This window comes from Gymnoscopelus braueri, assembly GCF_963280865.1.
Source record: "Gymnoscopelus braueri genome assembly, chromosome: 2".
Taxonomy (NCBI): Eukaryota; Metazoa; Chordata; class Actinopteri; order Myctophiformes; family Myctophidae; genus Gymnoscopelus; species Gymnoscopelus braueri.
Genome location: NC_137604.1, coordinates 16,994,117 through 17,017,570, shown reverse-complemented (window position 1 = coordinate 17,017,570; position 23,454 = coordinate 16,994,117). Strand labels below are relative to the sequence as shown.

Sequence of the window (23,454 nt, the reverse complement as noted above, 5' to 3'; positions counted from 1 at the left end):
CTTGTTTCTAAAGTGTAGTTGCTTATTGTGGGTTTGTTTCGTAATGTTGTTTTAAACCAGTGGTTCTTAAATATTGTCATATAAAGGACCCCCAAATTAATATATATTTAGACCCAACCTTCTGAAAATATTTTGTGCCAGAGACCCCCATACAAAAACATACTTTTTTCCAAGGTTTTTCTTCTATAAGCTTAGAGCTTGTTGATCGGCTATTTTCAAATAGCCATTGATAGGTTAAAGGCCTTTGCACACAGGGTGTGTGCAACCGCCTTAGAGTGCTCATGTGGCTTCTTTTGGGCTTGTTTTCATAGACCTGATTTCTCACACAAAATCTGGCAACACAGGTACAGTACGTTTTTAAGGCAAAAACTATCAGAGAGACTTTGACACGTGTAGTTAGTTAGTTAGTTATTACCACTCTGGTTATTACCATAGAGGTTATTACCGGTCTATCACGTTGTTGACGTCAAACTGCCGCGACTCTTTCTTTTTCGTAACACCACAGAGTTTTGCACAACACGAGCTAGCTTGTATGTGTTGCTCTTTTTTTTAACACGCATTCAGAGTTTCAGACGGCACTACAAAGTGCAGTAACTTCGTTTTTGGACACACCGACGTATTTGTGTGTACCTCAAGAACAGATATACAATTAGTAATATCACTTATATGCCTCTTATATATCTCATTTAAACCGCCATTTACCAGTTACTTTTTTTTGCCCGTAGTTACTGCACTTTATAGTGCTTTGTAGGGCCGTGTTGTTATGATGTCTATAGAAACACTGAGGTCTGTGGTGACCTCTCGTCTCTCGCTGGCCGCTGAGGAGATCTGCGGGGCCGTGGAGGGTCTTCTAATTCAGTACGAGGACGAGACGTCACGGTGCAGACAGGAGATCGAGCGCCAGCGCGCCTTACTGGACCAACTGTTAAAACCACCTCTCATCAAACTACGCAGAGCAGGTATGGTAGTACACACAACATTCAGAACACTCACTAACTACACCAGTCCTTCTCAATGGTTAGGCCAGGTTAGTTTGTTTTTAGTTTCAAGGACGCACATAATAACTTAGACTTGATATACAAGTTTATAAACCACCTGTAGTAGACCTAAGAGGGTCCATTGTTACATCTGACGAAACTGAGCCTGACTGAGAGCCAAAGCCGGATACACCGGCCCCCGGGTCCCCGCACGTGCACGCACACACACAAGAGACGTGATCGTATCACTGTTTCCCAAACAATGGTTCGGGACCCATTTGTGGGTCGCGGACCGATTGGTCGCGAGTAAATGTCCCCCTTATTTTTTTTTTAAATTATTATTTCACAAGATTTTCAAAAAAATATTCAGTGTTTGATACATTAAAACATTTTCCAAAATCATTTCATGAATACAATGTTTTTAAAAAAAAAAGAATTACACAAATGTAACTGTTAAGAAGAAGTGAAGAAGCTTATAGATTGTGAGGTGTAGAACAGAACACTGCTCTAATTTGCTTGAGGCTAGACTGGGATCAACTCGTTTTGGAGTTTTCTGATCTGGTCTAGAATGGAAATAACTTGGTGTCACCACCAGGGAGACGGAAAGATGAGTGGAAACTACAGGGCTTGTGCTCCTCCAAAAGCCCAACTTATTCTAATAATGATTTGACTTATGTTTATTCTCATATTTATTACCTGTTTGAACTATTGGCGATTTTCTCATAGCTGAAAAATTACAAGTGTTGATGAATCATTGTTTAAACTGTTGCTCATTTTCCTGGGGATGCTCTGACTGGAACCCACTCAAAGACCCCTAGAGGGCAGTGGCTCAGCCTTAGCCCCCTATGCTTAGGCCCAGGGCACCCCTGTAAATAATGTGTTCATCCATGCCGTGTATACCTGCCAACCTCAGACCGTCAGATGAAGGGAGATTTTTCTTCTAGGGGAAAACTTTTTGAACAGAGTAGATGTAATTTCCAGTATTCTGGTGGATTTGGGGAGATGAGTGAAGCAATAAAAGAGCCATGTTTAATAACTAATTACTTAAAAGTGACAATCTCTTTATAATTGCATTCAATTACAATGTATCACTTAGATACATGGAGTGTATGTGTACATGAATGTGGAACTGGAGTTTATCCAGACATAATATACATAAAGCGACAGTACAAGAGTAACATTCCCATTCTCTCAGAATGGGAATACTGACATGTTGATTTGCATATCAAAAACCCAAAGAACTACGCAAATGAACTTCAATGGCTGTGGCTGCATATCAGTGTGAGGGGAGGTCTTATATGGTTGGGCCTTTCACACATGGGTTGCCAACTTGCCACGCAAAAAAGGGTGGAGGAAAAGGAGTTGTGAAGGAGAAATGGTCAGATAAAAGGTCGGGAGTCTCCTGCAGAATCCAGGAGGGTTGGCAGGTATGTCCATGGCACCCCTGAATTACATTGTGTTACTTTATAGCACGTTACATTTATTTCATTTTACGGTATGTGCACAAAACATGTCGCAACGTGCCGCGTTGTGAGCTTGTAGATCTGCAATTTTTTTGCAAGGAGATTTGGTGTAGATCAAAAAAGAACACACAAAGTACAGTGCAACTCGGGTCTGTTTTACTACGTACAGTATAGAGGGTCAGTCACTCTAAGAGGTTAAACTGAAGTGATATTGATGTTACAGTAAGTGAGAAAAACGGAGCAGGGCCGGGGGGTGGCCTTGAAGGGACCGGCCCTTATGTTGCTATGATATCAGTGGTTCCCAAAAATGATATGTATTTGGCCGTTGTTGTTCCAGGGACCCCCAGAAATTGTAACAAGAGTTAAAAATGTTCTCTTTAAAATATCTACATTCAAAGATTTGCTCAAATTTTCATGATTTAAAAAAAGATAGCAGATCTACAAGTTCATAGCGCACCACGCTAAGCTTGTAGATCTGCTATTTTTGAATAGCTAAATAAATCTTAAAATGACACTGATGCGTTCCCGGTCTTAAAGGGTTAATGCACTTCATGTGAAGTCGCCCTTCCTCTGGGTGCTGGGAGTTGGTTAGGGACCGTTTTACATGTATTAAAATGTAATTCAAATAACCTTTGAACGAACTACTAAGCCAACAAACCAGGTGATTTGTCTAGAGAGACAGGGTATAATGTTTCACATCCTTTATACATTTTTCCCAAGGTGTTGGAGGCTATGGGGCAGACCAAGTACCAGATAGGGGGATTAAATCTCCATGCTGGCCTTGGAAAGCCTCCGGATCCCCCAGTTAGAAGTAGCTAATGTGGCCCGGAAAAGGGAAGTCTGGGATTCTCTTCTTGAGCTGATACCTACACGACCCGACTCTGGATAAGCGGATGAAGATGGATGGATGGAAGATGGACAAGGTGTTTCATACCTCTGCAAAGGAGCTTTTCGTTTTCACTACTGTGTCTGTCTGTCTGACATAGATCCATCTATCCATCCATTCATCCATCCATCCATCCATCCATCCATCCATCTTAAAAAGTAATGGCCAGATTGCCATAAACGTTAATGTGCACATCCATCCCCCCAAGAAAAAGGAACCTATTGGTTTAGGTGACCCCATGAGCTTTACTTTAGTACCGTCTTCATCCTTTATTTACCCAGGGAGGTAGCTAAGCTAGGGTGCTTATTTTCAGCCACACACACACACACACACACACACACACACACACACACACACACACACACACACACACACACACGATATATCTATTTATGTCCACATAAACAGAAGTACAAGAATGCCTTGTACAAAGGACATGAACACTGCCAGTGTAGTCAGACAATAGCAAAACAGCCAGTTATAAAGTGCCTATAAGGCAGAACATTGTTACATACAATACAATTGACATACTTGTCAGACACAGCAGACATCAATCATGGATGAAGGAAACAACACGTCATCCAAATTGAGCGGCTTCCTATAATAGCTGATACTGAGCAGTACCTTGCTAACTGTTTGGCCCTCCTTTTGGAGAGGCCGGACATTTGAAGGCCCCTCACAACCAACTTGTGCCCTAGGCTACCAAAGATGAAAACTAAAAGTTTACATCTGTAGCCTAACTGCTCTAGCAGATGATATTTTAGCACTTTGGTTAGAAAGGCTTCCTCAGCTAATCAAAAGTACAGCCGACCTTGAGAATGAACACCTCCCTATTGTTTTCATAAACAACAATGATATCAGGGGTGTTACTGTAGCTGAAATGTTAGAGACCACAGAATCATCATTACACACTTCACAGTAGAATGCTTATATAGCATGATGGAGGACCTGAATGGAAGAGATAGCTTTTGATATCAAGTCCCACTATTCTGTCATGCCTACTTGTAGAGTCCCCCCTGTATACTGTACATGGCACCCATTTAAGATGTGGGACATGGTTTCAGCTATTTGTTCATGACCATGATGTGAGGAGCATGATTGCCTGGAAACCAGATGGAGAGATGAAGTTTAGATGGTAAAACCTGCAACCTCGCTTTCAAAGTAAAGACAACAATACGCTCATCTATGGCAATTTTTTTTAACACGGAATGAGAGACAGAATGGTCCGCAGCACGGAGACACGCAGTCTTCCCTTGCAGTCTCAGCTCAGTCCATTGTTGCCGCTGCCTTTGTTGTTGTGCCCGTTGGAGACGAAATTTGGCATTAGTCACTGTTGGTCACTGAGCAGCTCCACTGGAGTGGTCAGGAGTTCACTGCCTTGCTCAAGAGCACTTCAGTGGTGTTGGGGGAGGGGTGAGTAGTGGCCAGTCACTCACTCCCCACCCAGGTTTTAGTTTCATCACTTCTATTTCACTTGTTTATCCTCTATACTGTATGAATTCATGCTGCAACATGAAGTAATTAAAACAAATCTGCATAGGAAAATATGATATAGTTTATGATATCAATTATATACTGCTTAATACTCCATGTCCATGAATCATGTACAATATCCATATTGCGATGCATTGGGACTGTAGATGAGCTGTTTTCCTGCGACAATTTTGTACAACAAAGTATAAAATAGGGCTTAAGTTTTAACCAGATTTAATCAATTTGGATGATTATAAATCATCTTTTAGAATCTGTTTGGTGTCTATTGTTTGAAACTTTGAAAAGTAATCTATAGAATAATCGCTATAATACAGCCCCAGATATAAATATAAAACACTTCATCATCTTCAATCGTTTCAAAGCAAATCAGTGACATTACTTCCGCTCTCCTCTCTTCTAGATCTCACAGTTATCCCTGGTTATAAAGCGGTGGTTTCCGCTGAACTGCAGGCGAGGAACCCCAGTCTGGTCCAGGAGGAAGCAGAGCCTCCGGAGCTTAACGAGGAACAGCAGCAGAGGAACCGCAGTCTGGTCCAGGAAGAAGCGGAGCCTCCAGAGCTTAACGAGGAACAGCAGGAGAGGAACCCCAGTCTTGTCCAGGAAGAAGCGGAGCCCCCAGAGCTTAACGAGGAACAGCAGGAGAGGGACCCCAGTCTGGTCCAGGAGGACCTAGAGCCACCCGAGCTTATAGAGGAGCAGCAGGTGCTACCTCAAACACCAGAGGAGGATGACGATGGGTTCACACCGACATTGACATTAATAGATCCCGCCACACTCTTTATCGAGAAGTGGAGCGATAACCTTTCAGGTAAAAAAAAAAACCCAAAACAATCACTGTATTAGTAGGCTACTAATCTAAAAACATTGGTGAATAAGCATGGGAGGATGCACTCAGACCTCGATATGATACGTATCCCAATATATCACTATATATCGAAAAATTACCATAAATTGAACGCAGTGCAGGATAACCCCCCCCCCCCCCCCCCCCCCATAGCAGCTCCACAAGCTCATAACATCACACGACGTGCAGTGAGCTGGTAGATCGGCTGTTTTCGCTCTTTAAAAATGATATTGTTGTTTTTGTTACGCCACCACACAGTACAACAAGGTATACTACAGGGTTAAGGTTTAATCGAACTAGTTTAGTCGATTATTTAAAAAATCGTGTCACTTTGTTGATTTATAGGAAAAGATATTTACATAAAACAAAAAACCCTGCTTCTTGATTCTCCAAGAGTCTAAATATCGATCAGAGAATTCCGACTACCGATACACCTGGGAAAATATACGGTAAATTCAATGAATTCTGTGTCATTTTTTATTTTAGCTACCGGTGTATATATACTGTAGCAACATACGTTTTTCAGAAAACTCTTAGGATTTAGAACAGTGATTTAGAACAGTGGCTCTCAAAAATAGCAGATATACAAGCTCACAGCAAGTCACTCCGTGTTGTGCACTTCGAGCTTGTACATCTGCAATTTCTTTTTACATTTTTGAAAAAGTGTTTGTGAAGTTTTTATTCAACACAAATCTTCTCTTCTGGGGGTCCCTGGCACAAAACATTTTCAGATGGGGGTCCACGGCCAAATATATATATCAACGTGGGGGTCCTTGGCACGAAAAAGTGTGAGAACTACTGATTTAGAAGGCATTTGTAGAGCCTCAGGTCTTAATCCATTAAGACCTCGAACGCATCTGTGTCACTTTAGATTTCTTTGGCTATTCAAAAATAGCAGATATACAAGCTCATAGCGCGGCAGATCTGCTATTTTTGAAAAAAAAAAAAAAAACCTAGAAGCGGCCTCAGGTCTTAATGGGTTAATGACTTAAGTGTGCAGCATTTGGGCCACATATTAAAGGCATAGTTTTTATTTTAAATTTTTACCCAAGGTGGTATGAATTTCAGTGTTTGACTCCATTTGGGACACAGGACACGTTTCATAATGTGTTTGTTTTGCTCTCTCCAATGTGGTCCAGGTGAAGCCATGGACGGAGAACAGCACCAACAGATCCTCCAGATGTTTGAAGAGGACGGCAACGAGGAAGACTTTCCAGGATTCACTGCCTCAGGTATGGAGGAGGATAGATAGTATTATTAGAAATAGAACGGAAAGTAAAAAAAATAGAAAAAGTCTTCCTAATGTCAGGTATATTTAGGTGATATTTATTTTAACCACTTAAACTCTCTAGAACTGGACCTGATTTGGCTCTGTACTTGGACCGCTTTTTTCCCCCGTCTACAACAAATCCATTCGCCATAAATAGCTGATCTACAAGCTCACAGCGCGTCGCAACCGTCACGTTGTGAGCTTGTAGATCTGCTATTCTTTTGTCTAATGAACCAGAATATGGATGAATATGGGCTTCAAGTGGTTAAGTTCTTAAATCACACGCACGCACACACACACACACAGAGTGTGTGAAAGAGGCAGTAAACAACAGAGGGAGAGGGTGACAGGTACAGTACATACTCATGCCATTGTGATAGAGGTTTAGGAAAAGTAGTGGTGCAACAGTTAAATCAAACTAAACCATTTAATTATATTATATAAACATGAAACGATTTAAATTGGGGGGAATTAACAAAATAATCGGTAGCCAGCTCCAGTCTTATTAATACATAATTGTCCACAGACCTCCATCTGAAAATAATATTTTGTGCCAGGGACCCCCGTACAAGATATGTGTTGTTAAAATGTTTCAAGAATAGTGTCAAGAGCCATTCATTAATTTGAATCAGCTCTTTGGAGGGAGATGTTGTAGGGAAGTAGGCAGACTACCTGACCCTTTCTGCGCCAAAGACATTGCCTCTTTGTCGAGATCCCAGTGCGACAAAACCAACGGCCAGCCAATCACGCAAAACCGCCTACACTGGGAGAACGGGATCGATTCCACCCTGAGCCACAACTTTGTTCAATCTATACTGTAGCCTGTACTGTACAATAACGTCGGTTGTAACATCCAAATGACAGATGCAATGTATACAAGAGTATTCACCTGTTTCCTAGGCTGTGTTTTCCACTTCCTGTCGATTTCATTGGATATCATTGGTCATCTGACCAGTTTCATTGGATTTCATTGGATCAAATCGACAGGAAGTGGAAAACACACAGCCTAGGAAACAGGTGAATATGATGTTCAAATTGACGTGAGATAAAATAATTAATAGATATCTCGCACCACTAGCCTACTTTGTTCAATGATGCTTGTTGCCGACTCTATAATTTCAGGGGTAACATATGCTATGATTAGGCATTTATCATCCAGATAAGGCAGTCAAATTAACTTGAGATGAAAGCAGTCATTGTCGTTGCGGAATGAGAGCTTTCTCTGGCTGACTTGGTGTTTTTAGTGCATCCATGGGTTTCTTTCTGACAAACAGCTAAATGCATTCTCGTTCCCCAGGTGAATTGTTTTTACCGTCATATCCAACGGTAATTTATCATTGATTAACGTTAGCTCTGTTTAAGCGACTCTGACAAAAATCGCATAGATTCTACTGGTACATTATATTTTGCACACTGTATATAATGTAATAAGAAAGGGTGTAATATTCAAATCATAGATAATATGATGAACTCTTGTTTCCCCAACTCTACCATAACTCTTTTAGTTATGTAATAAATACATTTTGTCATCATTATCCAACTAGCCTCGATCTCCAGGCTTTTATTTTCCTGCGCGTTTTACTTTTTAATTCCAACTTACTTGCATTTAAAATGTGTTCACACTTGCAAGGATATTTAAATGTTTGAGCCACTAGGTGGCATTGGAAACCCTGTTATATGGGACATGACTTTCTGTCAATAACCCATCATTGAGCAATGAAATAATATTCATATTATATAACATTATAACTTGATTGTGATGTGTGAAGCAATCTATTTTGTTTGAGACTTACTGTAGGCTGCCTTGCCCCACTGGAATACAATGACTGATATGAATGAATAATATACTGTATACTGTAAAATGAAGAACACCTTGTCATGTCAATGACATTTTATTACAAATAGAAATAAAAATATATAAGTATAAAATATATTGTCTCTATCGGGTGGAAACCTGTCCAAAACCTACTTTTCAGCATTAAAATTCTAAAATAGCAAAGTAGCAGATCTACAAGCTTTTGAGCTTGTAGATCTAGATCTAGTTAAAAAATGGAGATGAGAGGTTTCTGCCTGACAGCAATGATATGTATAGCATAATATAAAATACAATTCCATACACCTTTTGAGGTAGTTTCAAATCTAACAAAAATAAAATGAACTCAAATCTGCGTCTTGTTAGTTACAAAATGCAGTCATGATACAGTTGGGGAGGGGGAATGTTATTACATGGCTGTAAAAAAAATAACCGTTATGTAACATTACGTTATAAAAAAATCAGCGGAGATCAACGTGGGCTGCTGATAAAGTTGGAGTTATACTTTGTGTATTTATTAACCCACCAGTGTTGCGTACTGTTGTGTATGCCGACACTCCCTGAACGTTATCACTGAGGAACATTACAAGATGATATAACGGTAGTCCAGTAGCCTAATCTGTACATTTAGGTCTGATAATGATGTATAGAAAAAGAAAGAAGCAAGCACTCATCAGACGAGTAGTTTGAGGTACAAAAATATTGGGTGCACGGTTTGAGGCAGAAACAGTTTATTTGAAAAGAATACCAGCACTCACTTTCATCCGTTTAGGATCTTGTTTTCAAGTCTTATCGTCCCCAACAGCAACTCATTAACCGGACGTTTCGGCCTGTGAGGCTGAAACATCCCATGAATGTTCAAATCATATATACTTTACATTACATCCAACCATTTTCCAAAGCATACATTTATAACAGCAGTGTAGGCCAGAAATACATGGTGCCCACTCGACCTGTATCCGCCTTAATCGCATCGATGGTCTGTAACGTTATGGTTCAGATGATATCCTCAGACACTGTCTTGAGTAACATTACAATAAAGGCAGTCCAGTAATCACATTGATGGCCTGTAAATTAGATGATATCAGGCAACGTAAGTTAGGCCTACATAGGAATTAATGTAGGCACCAAAACGACGGGAAAAACACAACAGCCCCGTTACCTTGTTTGACTCGGTAACATTACAAGATAATATAGGAGAAAAGAACAGATCTAAAAGTTGACAAAGTGTCGCTAATGAAAATAAAACAAAAGTACATAGGCCTACTTACACACACATACGTTAATAACACAGCCCCTGACCCGATGTTACTTTATCATTTCAGTAACATTATAACAACAAGATGATCACAGCCTAGCTAGAAATGGCGATGGAGACTTGGTCAGAGTCACATTGTTAACTCTGTTTCTGACTCTGATTTCTTTGAAATCTCTGTGAATCCAGGACCGCGATTGGCCGCCCAAGCTCGACTAAGAAGTTACTGCAGGCGCCTGTCAGGTTGTGTTTCCACGTTATTATTGACTGACACGGATCTCTCAAATGAATTGAATGACTGGCAACAGGAAACTCGTGGATATATTCCTATACTGTATATACCCCTCTGGTTCTCAAAGTTGGGCACAGGGACCCTTTGGGTCATTTGAGGGGGTTCCAAATGGATCCTTACAGGTCTGTAACTGGGTCTGAGAGTGTACAAATGGAACCAAATGGACCCGCTATGGTGGTCCTTGAAATTGAAAAGTTTGAGAACCACTGGTATTGTAATTGTATAGCAGATGTGAAGGCCACATACCAGTGTGATAAAACCGGTTCCGGAAACGGTTCCAAATGAACTGATTCTGTTCCCTAGTTGTGAGACAATTACTGTGCACTCATTCATATTCACTGTTGATAGATTGTACTGTATATCCATTCATATATTATCCATTGCTAGTTTCAGCTAGTCAGCCTTCATCAGTGTTTGACAAGCGCTGATGAAGGCTGACTAGCTTAAGCGTGTCTGCAGTGGTGGAAAAGGTATTCAAATGTTTTACTTAAGTAAAAGTATAAATACCGCAATGTAGAAATACTCTGTTAAAAGTAAAAGTCCGGAATTCTAAATTTACTAAAAGTACTAAAGTGTTGGTATCAGAATGTACTTAAAGAACCAAAAGTAGAAAGTACTCATTATGCAGAATGTCCCATTTTGGAAGTTTTCAAATGTAAATGAAAATAGCAGATCTACAAACTCACAATCATTGTGAGCTTGTAGATCTGCTATTTTCAAATAGGGCTGAAGTGGTTAATGTGTGTTTTGTAATAATAATCAAAATATACTAGTAACTAAGTAAGTAAATTTGATTTATAAAGCACCTTTCGAAACAGTGTTACAAAGTGCTGTACAATGGAACACAATATACACAAAATTAACAAGATACAAACAGGGTATTATAGTTCAAAATAGTTCAAAATACAATACAACAAGGATAAAAAACAAAGCATTGACCGTTAGGTAAAACTTCATAGGACAAAGTGCTTACGAAACAAATTTTAAGCATGCTCTTAAAACCTTCAACAGACTCAGCATTTTTTAATGCCAAGGGAAGGGCGTTCCACAGTGTGGGAGCAACCACTGCAAAGGCCCGGTCACCCTTTGTTTTGAGATTGGATGCGGGTATCTTCAGAAGGCCTTTGTCAGAGGCTAGTGACTAGTAACTAAAGTTTTCATATACTTGTAGTGGAGTAAAAGTACAATATTTGCCTCTGAGATGTAGTGGAGTAGAAGTAAAAGTATTGAAAATTGGAAATACTCAAGTAAAGTAAAAAATACCTCAACATTTTACTTAAGTACAGTACTTGAGTACATGTACTTAGTTACTTTACACTACTGCGTGTCTGTTTGTGTTAGTGTCTTGGTGAGGCGAATGCATTTATAAAGGACATTGTTGCGGTGCTGGCTTCTTCCTCTTCATCGAAACATTTGACCTATTTTTTTCCCATTATGGAACTGAAACAGGGAATTGATAGCAGAAAAGCAGAAACAAAACATCCCTAAATTGATAATCGCTTTCATAGAATTGGCTAATTCAAATTTATAATGGAAAATGTTAATCTTGTACCAATGTAGCAGGGTCTCAGTGTTACACTGATATTCATCACCTGCTTATTGTGGCATAAGCACAGACTGGTTTTTGAGTTCTTTTTGAGCATGTGTACACTACGTTTCCCTTAATACATCCATGGCACACTACAGCAGACATTCCAGTGTTGTGGAATGTCCTTTTTGTTTTGAGCAAGACTGCAGTTTGTTAAAATAATACAGCACTGTGACCTGTACATCCACTCAAAGCTCTACTCAGTGCTCAAAATGACAGACCATGTGCAGAAAAATACAGGTTCTACTCTGTCCATCATTGATTCTCAACCTCTGTCGTTGGTACGTTCGATTGATTGATGTTAAACCACTTAAATACGCTAAGAACACTAACTCAATTGCGCCACTCAGTGGCTGTGGTCGTGCAACTAGTCTTTTTTTTATATTATGATAAAGTTAGGCTACATTTAGGATGATAATATTGCCAAACACAATTTTCGTTCACTGATAATACGTCCGTGTGTCTGTCGCCCCCTCCGTTGGTGGACAGATAATCTCCGACACCGTTGACACGCTTTTTGCAAAACACTTTTTTTGACAGTAGTCCTACAGATTTTGTCCAAACATCATGCAAATCGGTACACAGTATCTCTACAGTCATTAAACAAAACTGCTCTTTCAGATTTCTCATATTCCATCCTGATTGGCTAAGAATGGCTTCCAAAGTTTGCACGAGTGCTCAGTTTTTAACAAAATGCCTCAAATCATGAAGACAGCGTGCAATTTCAGTGAAATTTCGCATGCACATTCCAACTAGGCCGAGGAAGAACATGAACATTTTCAAATCAGCCTCATGGTGGCGCTATAACAGGCCAATTCGTGTTTTTACCTATAACTGCACCGATCTGTGTAAAACTTTGTATGCGCACTCCCTAAAGGCCAAGGAAAAACATTTGCCCTGCATTTTTCACATCTGCCTTTTATAGCGCCACCAGGAGGCCGACTTATGTCAAACACATTTTTGGATATTATATGCCTTCAGATTTTATCCAAATTTCACGCAAATCGGTACACATGATCTCTATAGTCTTGTGATCAACACGTGATTCATATTGACATCTAAAGTTTGCAAGAGTGGCCCGTTTCAATCATGAACGCAGCGTCCAATTGCAGTGAAACTTTGCACGCACATTCGCACTACATTGAGGAACTAATGCCACCCTTTCAACACTGCACTATTATAGCGCCACCAGGAGGCCGACTTTGCAAAACATTATTTTTATATTACTCTTAGGGACCAGTTGAAATTTACAGAAGGGGGTCCCTGGAGGAAAGTTTCTCCAGGGCCTTTCTAATTTTAGTCCAAGGGAGGGTCAGCTAATTTTACTTTGAATCCAAGGGAGGGTCATGCAATTTTGAATTGATAAAATAGTCCGTTTTTTATATACCTTTTTAGTACAGCAGAACAGTGGTCAATGACCCCTCTCTATTTCAAAGGATACAAAGGATTCAAATCAAGTAACACCTTGGTCTACTCTATTTAGAACCAATGACGGTCGTTAACAAGCCATCAACGCACAGCGAGTGTGAACGACCCAGTCAAATTCTTTTTTATTTATTTTTTATTATAGAAAAATATACATATTTGTGCCTGATTCACTAAGATGTTCGTAAATAGTGCCTCAATAAAGTAACTAAAGGGGTGCGTATTTTTGATAAGCACAAACGGACGTGCGTCGGTGCGTGCCAACCGGTGTGTAAATCTCTTATATGTGTGTATCGCCGGTCTTCCTCATTTTTGTCTGACAGTCAGAGGCGCGTTCACGTGGAGAATCATTTGCATTGCTCCATGTCCCATTTAAGACCATAAAAGGCAACCGGAAACTGACGGAATACATCAACACTCTTCAAAAGGGACAGATCTACAAGCTGACAAAGCTTTAAAAAAAAGTATTGGCATCAAAATATACTTAAGTACTAAAAATAAAAGTAGCCTTGCGCTGATCTACAAATTGAAGATCAGCGCAAGCGAGTCCCTCACACGATTAAACATTTATAAAGTAAATAGCCGACTCTCACCTGTAATGAAGAGAATACGAATTTTGTTTACAGTTTAACCTCACGACCAAAGGCTAATAAAACTTGGAATAGATATTATATTGTTTCGGGGAAAAAGAGATGCAACATAAAGTGGGAGTGAAACCTGTTTTTATTTAGAACTTAATATATATTTACATTAACTTAAATAGACTTTAACGCGTGTGTGCGGGCAGGGGTGATGGCCTCCATAAGATGAATTTGAGGGCGGAACACACACGTGTTGCATGATGAACTACATGTAAAAACGTCAGAGGCTTGACATGTTTGACATTTCAAATCCGTTTCAATATGCAAATAACTCGACCTGTATTGTTAGAAGGGTACATTCCAGATAATTTAAGGAGTGCTGCATACATCCCTAGGTATGTGCAGAAACCGGTTTATAATTTCATGGTACAGAAAGTACATGACGCGAATATGCGTGCAAAATGCACATGCAACGGCCACGTGAATGGCAATGACGTGCCGTACATCACGTTAAGTTACATTTCTTTAATAAGACTTTCAGAGGTCCTCTCTCTCTCTCCCTCTCTCTCTCTCTATTCCTGGAGATAATAAACACCTTTCTATCTACTCAGATAACACCCAATACAAATTCATTAATATTAATATATAATAGTTTTGTTTTAAATGTTCTAGCCTTGACGACCATGCAGTCTTATGCAAACGTTAAAATGTAATTTAGATAGCATTTTATTTAGACAGATGCCAGGTCATTGTTGACCTGGCATCCTAAGTGTGTGTATAGTTTCAATGTACATAATTTATTTATTTTTTGATATTATTATAATGTTTAGACTGATGATAGGTCATTGGTTTATCTATGATCCTAGATTACTGAGTTTATCTTGCTTACTGTAAATCTGCTAAATGCCAAAATTGTAAATTGTAATTTGGCTTTTGTAATTTACACGGTGTCCTAGTTATTTGTGTTTGTGAAATAGCCTTATTTATTATTAACCCATTAACTGCCAGAGGTATTTTCATATTTTTTTAGCCAGTGCCAGAGTTTTTCATTGAAAAAAAAAAAGTACTCAGGAGCCGAGATACAGAATTTTTAAGTTTTAAGTTAACGGGAAGTGGATAGGAGTTTAGATCTTAGAAAAATCATATCTCCTTGGTTTTTGGGTCTTAGTTCACGTAGATCTACGCGATTGGCACGTGGCGGCTTTAAATAGGTTCGCGTAGATCTACGTGATTGGCAGTGAGTAATAGGCTATGGGGGGGGGGGGCACCAGGTAAAATGCTGCCTATAGGCATCAAATTCCTCAGGGCCAGCTCTGACTACTGGATACCAAATACTCAGCTTTCTTCAATCTGACCAGGATTCAATGGGTTTCCCACATCTAAGTTGAGAACACTATCCATTCTGCTACCAATACAGATACTACACTGTGCATTTAGCAAGACTGACTACAGTAATGTTCTAATCAATGTGGAAAGCAAAACATCGGACGGGATGATGGGGAGGGTTAGGGGTGTCAAGATACACTAATTTCACGATACAATACATGATGTTGGGCATATGATATCGATATGATACATTATTAATGTTCTTTTCTCATGTATCATCAACATTGGCCATCATCTTTAGTTTAAACTAACTTTATAAAGCACTTTAAAAAACAATTACAAAGTGCTTTGTACACACAAATAAATACATTTGTGCAAGCTTAAGGGAGAAGTGAAGTTCTCACTAACAATAAACCTATTGTTTCAGAGGACAGATAGACACTAATATAACAAATATAATATAATATAACACTGCATGACTATAAATTCCACAAACCTCATATTCTTGTCATCTGGACTTTACCAACCAAGTGCAGCCTAGTTATTTCCAACAGCTCAAAAAAATCTATAATACCAGATACAGTATAATACCATGTAAACCATCTTAGATTAGATGTAGGCCTATTTGAGAGTGCAGAGGCATAATTGCTTTGATTAACGAGTGTCAACGAGCATCAGCTGACACACAACACCTCTCTGCAGTGCTTTAAACTGAAAGTGAAAAAAAATATTACGATACAGTATGACATCATGACAATACCTATCGTCACATTTTAAAACCATGATAGGCTATATCGTGGGACAATATATCGTGACACTCCTAGGCCGGGAGGGTTCATCTTTTTTTTTTTTTTATAATTCCTTTTAACAGGACGTTCATGAAAGTCCTTGCGGGCTTGTTTCCAATGAGGGCCTGTGAGCAATTAGGGGTTAAGAGTCTTGCTCAGGGACAAATTTCATTTCATCGACACATTTGCTGGCGTGGCCTGGAATCGTACCTGGGGCAACCAGGGCCTCTGGCTCCCTAGGCGGGCTCACTAACCACTCAGCTATGGCCGCCCCCATCACTTGGGGAGGGTCATTATTTGTTTTTTTTTTGTCAAAGGGAGGGCCCCCCCAATCACTTGGGGAGGGTCATTATTTGTTTTTTTTTGTCAAAGGGATGGTCATGCCATTTTAGATCAGGGCACATACATTTTCTCCAGGGGTACCCTTCTTTAAAAATCGACCTGTCCCTTACAAATGTTGTCCAAACATCACGCAAATCGCTACATATCTCTTTAGTCAAGTGATCAAGACGGAGCCGTCCGATCCGTCCGATTTTTCACATTCCAGCCTGATTGGAGAATTCCAAACATTGCTGGCCCACACTAACCTACCTGACCTGGCGGAGACCTGTGCTCCGAGGAGCACTTTTTCTAGTTTATTTTTAATCATTGTAGTCAGTCCATCCTATTATTTGAGGATAAAATCAACCTGTAAGGAAGTTGAGTAAATGAAGTGCTGATCATGTATTGTTAGGGCTGTCATGATTACAACATTTTAGTTGGGGATTAACTGTCATACAAATAATTGCGATTAACAATTTAATTGTGTTTTTGTCATTAGAACATATGAATACAAATAAATGTTCTGTTTACCTTTTAGGCATTGTAATAAAAAATTGCACAGGGCAGATATGACAAATAACTTAAATATACAAAGAAATTACTGACATATTCAATAATTGTATACTTTAATAATTTGTTTTTAAATAGCAGAAATAGCTGATCTACAAGCGTGTAGATCTGCTAATAAAGCCTTTTTTATATATACTTGAAAACGTATGAAAATGGAAACGATTATGACAATTCTGCAAAATAATTGCGTTTATCTCAAATAATTGCGATTAGACAATTTTGTAATCATTGTGAAAGGCCTATGTATTGTGATATACATTGTAATAGCTACAAAGGATTTTAGTACAAAGGTGAAGCAAGTACAATGGACCATAATGGAAACAAGCCCACCACAGGCTTTTTGTGTTAGCAGAGTTTTTGTACGGTACTGCCTTAGAATAGACCATATTCACACGGCGGCCATGTTTCTATGAAGTCAATGAAAGTAGCCACCCCGGGTGGCGGCACTTTCAATGTTAAATTCCAATATGGCCGCCGTGTGAATATGGTCTATGGTTGCAGGAGCTGATAACAAATGTCCTTTGAGAGTCAAGGATCGACCCATGGTTTCAAAATTCATTTTATTTGTCACTCACTCATGTACAAGCAGCAAAATGTTGGTGTGGCATGTTCCATACGCCTGTTCTAACGGCAACAATAAAATATAACAGCAAGATAATAATAAAGATAATACCAGATGTTATAAAAAATAAGAAGAATAAAGATGAGAAAAAATAAAGTTGGCTGTAGTACAGGTAAAAAAAAAAACCTCAGCAGATTAATAAGTAAATAAATAAAGTTGACAATAGTACAATGGTTTAAAGTTAAGTCAATGTAAAGGACAGATGTGGAGCCAATAGCACTCCAAACACAGAGGAAACACATAGAAAAATGTAACGTTCAAACATTTAATGGTTTACTCTCATTTCATCTTTTGTCTAGACTTCCCGCATCTCCCTGTGTATAACGAGGAGGCTTCCTTTGAACAGCAGAGGAGGAACCCCAGTCTGGAGGAACGAGAGCCTCCACAGATTAAAGGAGAACAGAAGGAGCCGCTTCATAAACCAGAGCTGGTCGATGGGTCAACGTTTACGTTAGTAGTACTGAAACGTTTAGATTATGATGAAAACAGAGAGCACCTAGCCAGCACCTCAACTGAACACATGCAAACACGATCTGATGTAGAGGACTGTGAAGCATCACAACCAACTAGTGACGTACAGCTCCTCCCTTCGCCATGTTTTAAATCTGATACCGAAGACAATGAAAAATCAAACGAGACACATGTGGAAGGACAAACATTGTCTTCGAGCAATAAGCTCTCCCAGGACCTAACATCGTCATCCATGAGGGGTCAGACAGGGAAGAAACACTTCATTTGTGCAGAATGTGGTGCTAGCTTTAGTCAAAGTAATCACCTCAAGTGTCACAAGATGATCCATACAGGGGTTAAACCCTTTTCTTGTACAATTTGTGGCCTGGCCCTTTGCCAAAAAGGGGATCTGAAGACACACATGAGGACTCACTCAGGTGAGAAACCCTTTAGTTGTGAAGATTGTGGCGCCACCTTTCGTCAAAGATATTACCTTAAGCAACACATGACGATCCATACAGGGGAAAAGCCCTATCTGTGTACAGTTTGTGGCAAGGGCTGTGTTCATGCAGGTGATCTGAAAACACACATGAGGATTCACACAGGTGAGAAACCCTATACTTGTGCAATTTGTGCTAAAAGCTATACTCGGCTGAATGAGTTGAAAGCACACATAAGGACTCATACAGGAGAGAAACCCTTTAGTTGTACTCTTTGTGACAAACGATTTAATCAAAAGATAAGTCTTAAGAGACACATAAGGACCCATACAGGTATGAAACCCTATATTTGTACAATTTGTTACAGACAATTTAGTCAAAATGTACATATGAAGACACACATGAGGACCCATACAGCTGAGAAACCATATGCTTGTGAAATTTGTGACCAAAAATTTGGTCAGACTTCACATCTGCAGAGACACATTAAGAGTCATATAGGTGAGAAAAGCTTTACTTGCACAGTGTGTGGCCTAGGCTATTTTGCGATGAGTGACCTGAGAACACACATGAGGGTTCACACAGGAGAGAAACCCTTTAGTTGTAAAGTTTGTGGCAAAGAATTTAGGCGAAATACGCATGTGACTTTACACATGAGGACCCATACAGGTGAGAAACCCTTTAACTGTAAAGTTTGTGAGAAACCGTTTAGGCAAATTCAGCATCTGGAGGCACACATGAGGACCCATACAGGTGTGAAACGCTTTAGTTGCACAGTTTGTGACAAACGCTTTGGTCAGAGGTCTGAGGTGAGAAGACACATGCAGACCCACGAAGAGACACAATATTAGTTGTAGTTTATGACAAAGGATGGAGTCAAGTGAGTAGGTCAGATGAGCAATCTTAATCTTAATCTTTTGGTTGTGTTTAGGTTCTAAAGCACTTTCCATAATAATCATTTATTTTTGCAGTTGCTTAAATGCCATTCTAAAATGTTCAGGGTTAGAAATAAACCATTTTTCCCCCTACGTTTTCTTTTAAATAGATTTTTTGGGGGACTTTTGCATTTAGGGGACATTGAAATGTTATGATCAGGGGTGCACATAACTGGTGCGCATGCGCACCCAAAATAAATAATGCGCGGCACATCAGACGACGCGAGGCGCTTTTGCGTACCAACAGCTGGGACAGGAATTTCCAAGCTTTTAATTTTTAGCAAAACTAAAAAATAAAAGCCTGGAGATGGAGGCTAGGAATTTACTTCCTGAAGCCACACTCACACAATCACGCTAAAGCACGCGTCGGCCCCATATGTACAGCCATTAGGCGCAGGGGGAGGGGATGCATGCTGCACGTGATTGTGTGAGTGTTGCCTCGCATCCTGACACACAGACACGCAAAATATGCCGTGAACGTCCCAATCTGGCGGATAAAAGCAGCGCAGCACAGGGCACCAACCTTGGGGGGTTCACCAAACGGCGTGCTGAATCCCCCCCCCCCCCGTTGACAAAACGGCGGGGGGACGGGACGGGACCATTTATTTGGTGCGCACCAAGTCACATCTTCAGGTGCTCTTCTGAGTACTAGACCTAAAAAGTTATGTGCACCCCTGGTTCTGATGTTGTTAAGCAAGGGATAATCAATAGGAGCAGGTCATTACTGAGAAATAAACCCCTGTTAGGGTTTATTTCTCAATAATGACCCTCTCCCCATTGATTATCACAATTATTTCACGGCTACTTACTAAAGAAATGAATAAATTGACCCAAAAGTAACAAATACTTTCATTGCTTATGATAATGAAAGTATTCCATTAATTTATGCCAGGTGCATCCAGTGCAACGCGGTCGCCTCAGAAAACAACGGGAAGTGTTGATAAAATAGAATCAATATTCGGTTACTACATTGTCTATTTCTCACTTCAAATCTTTTCAGAAACATTCCTGAGAGCAATGTTTACTCAAGCTCTTTACAACGTAGATTGATATAAGCCAGGTACTCTGAGCCTTTGATTAGACAGCGGTCTGTGATTGAGTTCAGTGATCATTATTAAAACATAACACACCGATTAATTCAGTGATTGACCAATCAGAATCAAGCATTCAACCAAGCCGTGTAATAAGCATTGTTGGGAAAATAAACCCAGTCAGGGTGATTAGACTTGGGGCCCTATTCGATGCAGGTGTAAATTTTATACTCTGCATTTGATATTGTTTTGTATTGGTGGTATTGTTTAAATGCCAAATGATGCCTATTTAGTGCACTTGTTTCTTCATTAATCCTATTCATAATAATACAAACTAGAAGTTTCCGCTGTTATGTGTGGTGTAAGACGAGCGGTGAGGAGAGAGAAAGGGAAAGAAAAAGAGATGCCTTTATTTCCGTAAGAGTGCTTATTTTGGGAAAGCAAACCCATGTGGTTCTTTATTTAAATTTACTAATTTATCACTTATATTCTTATTTCATTTTTAATCCATGGGGTTATTATTTTTATGTACATATCTTTTACTATTTTTCAAGTCTGCTGTAACCATTTCTGATTTTGAACGTCTTATCCATGCTTTTATCTCAACCCAACTCGACTACTGTAATGACACTTTACTGTATGTTGGCGTTAGCCAAGCCTGCTTGTCACAACTACAGTTAGTCCAAAACGCGGGCCCTGCTCGCCTCTTAACAGGGGTACGGAAGTATGATCACATCTCCCCGATTCTTGCCTCCCTACACTGGCTCCCTGTTAGTTACAGGATTCAGTTTAAGACTTTAATGTTTGTTTTGAAGTCTTTAAATGGGTTTGCACCATTGTTGTACATATCGGAGCTTCTACCTCCCAATAACTCTACAAGGGTCTAGAGGTCTTCTGACCAGTCACTTCTTAAGGTCCCACCAACAAAACTGAAGACCCGGGGAGATAGATCATTTTCCGCTGTAGCGCCCAAACTGTGGAACGAGCTTCTATCCCATGTTAGAGCGTCTCAACCCCTGCTTCTATTTAAATCACGTTTGAAAACTCGTACTCCTTGGCGTTCGAAAATTCAGACTGAGTTTTGCTGTTTCCACCAGGCATTGTGTCTATATGTTGTCCTGTTTATTGTGTATCGTTTTGCTGTATATTTTAGTATTTATTTTGTTACTGACCGTACAGCACTTTGGTTCAACACTGTTGCTTTAAATGTGCTCTATAAATAAAGTGGATTGGATTGGATGGATGTTATGTGAATCCCTTAACTAGAAGCCTTTATTGGAACAGTACATGTAAGTATTGTTGACTCTGACCATAATCTAACCACATGAACCCAGCTGGGACTAATATTCGCTGCAGCGAAGATATTGAGTGTAGTAGAGCGAAAACAGGAGGGGGCCTAGTTTAGACACCTGGTGTACTCCTGTGACCGGCAACTAAGTATATAGGACGTAAGTGTTCAATTAGCTGAGTTAGACCCACAGGAAGTGCTATGTCTATAAAATGCACTTACCTTTCCTTCCTAAGGGTCTGTGGTTAATGTTGCAATAACAGAACATGAGAATCTAGAACACCATATTTGTCTCAGCGTACCAAGGTGCCAAAAAGAGGTCACAAGTCCACACACACACACACACACACACACACACACACACACACACACACACACACACACACACACACACACACACACACACACACACACACACACTCACACACACAACATTTCTTACGTTGTAATCTTGATTCATTGTTGTCAGGTAAAATAAAATAAGTGCATTTTGTCCTTTGATGCAGGAGTTTCATAATGAACCCAATTTGTCTCGTCAGACACGACTGATTACAAAACAATGCCATATTTACGTGTTTAAAAACATGATGGCTGACGCACACCTTAAAGATTTTAGTGACTAGTTAGTGACTTTATGTGTTGGACCACAATGGAAACAAGCCCTCCCCCTGCCTTTTTAGTGTTATCCTTTTGTCAAATTACTAATAAAGAATAAAAAGTAAAACATTGTTAAAGAAGAAATGTTTCGGTCCTTAGACCTTCATCAGGACAATCTATTCCTATCTGGACAAACTATGTAATATTCCTAGGTTGGACATTTTTTGTTGAGGTTTGTTGTAGGTAGATCAATCAAAATCAATCAGCTTTTTTCTTATAGAATGTTAAGAATACACAACTTAAAAAAATATATAGTTTTATATATTTTTTTACAAGTTATAAAATATCAGCTTCAGTCTCAAGTATTACAAATCAATGTTTGTACAAGGTAAATGACATGTATGATAAAATAATTTAAAAGCATCATAAACAGGATAAACTTGTAGGAATGAGATGCACTAGTTGTATGAAGAAATTAGCATGTTGCAATGATTTGATGGCTGTCAGCCGCTCAAACCCTGCTTCTGTTTAAATCACGTTTGAAAACTCGTACTCCCTGGCGTTCGAAAATTCAGGCTGAGTTTTGCTGTTTCCACCAGGCATTGTGTCTATATGTTGTCCTGTTTATTGTGTATTGTTTTGCTGTATATTTTAGTATTTCTTTTGTTACTGACTGTACAGCACTTTGGTTCAACACTGTTGTTTTAAATGTGCTCTATAAATAAAGTGGATTGGATTGGATGGATGTTATGTGAATCCCTTAACTAGAAGCCTTTATTGGAACAGTGCATGTAAGTATTGTTGACTCTCACCATAATCTAGAAGCCATTTCATCATTTTAACCACATGAACCCAGCTGGGACTAATATTCGCTGCAGCGAAGATATTGAGTGTAGTAGAGCGAAAACAGGAGGGGACCTAGTTTAGACACCTGGTGTACTCCTGTAACCGGCAACTAAGTATATAGGGCGTAAGTGTTCAATTAGCTGAGTTAGACCCACAGGACACCGGAAGTGCTATGTCTATAAAATGCACTTACCTTTCCTTCCTAAGGGTCTGTGGTTAATGTTGCAATAACAGAACATGAGAATCTAGAACACCATATTTGTCTCAGTGTACCAAGGTGCCCAAAAGAGGTCACAAGTCACCACACACACACACACACACACACACACACACACACACACACACACACACA

General features: G+C 39.6%; 1 protein-coding gene across 2 annotated transcripts; it reads left to right on the top strand.

Moving 5' to 3' along the window:
* Positions 1–401: 401 nt before the first annotated feature.
* On the top strand, positions 402–21,610 carry LOC308078868 (uncharacterized protein). 2 transcript variants are annotated; one of them, XM_080420211.1, is made up of 5 exons: positions 402–959; positions 5,221–5,628; positions 6,804–6,896; positions 10,192–10,245; positions 17,815–21,610. In XM_080420211.1, the coding sequence occupies exons 1-5, from the start codon at positions 764–766 to the stop codon at positions 19,254–19,256; spliced, it is 2,193 nt and encodes a 730-aa protein (XP_080276337.1). In that variant the 5' UTR covers positions 402–763; the 3' UTR covers positions 19,257–21,610. The 2 variants fall into 2 exon arrangements, with proteins under 2 accessions (XP_080276337.1, XP_080276338.1); XM_080420212.1 differs by lacking the exon at positions 10,192–10,245 and having other exon boundaries at positions 17,815–19,442.
* The last annotated feature ends 1,844 nt before the right edge of the window (positions 21,611–23,454 follow it).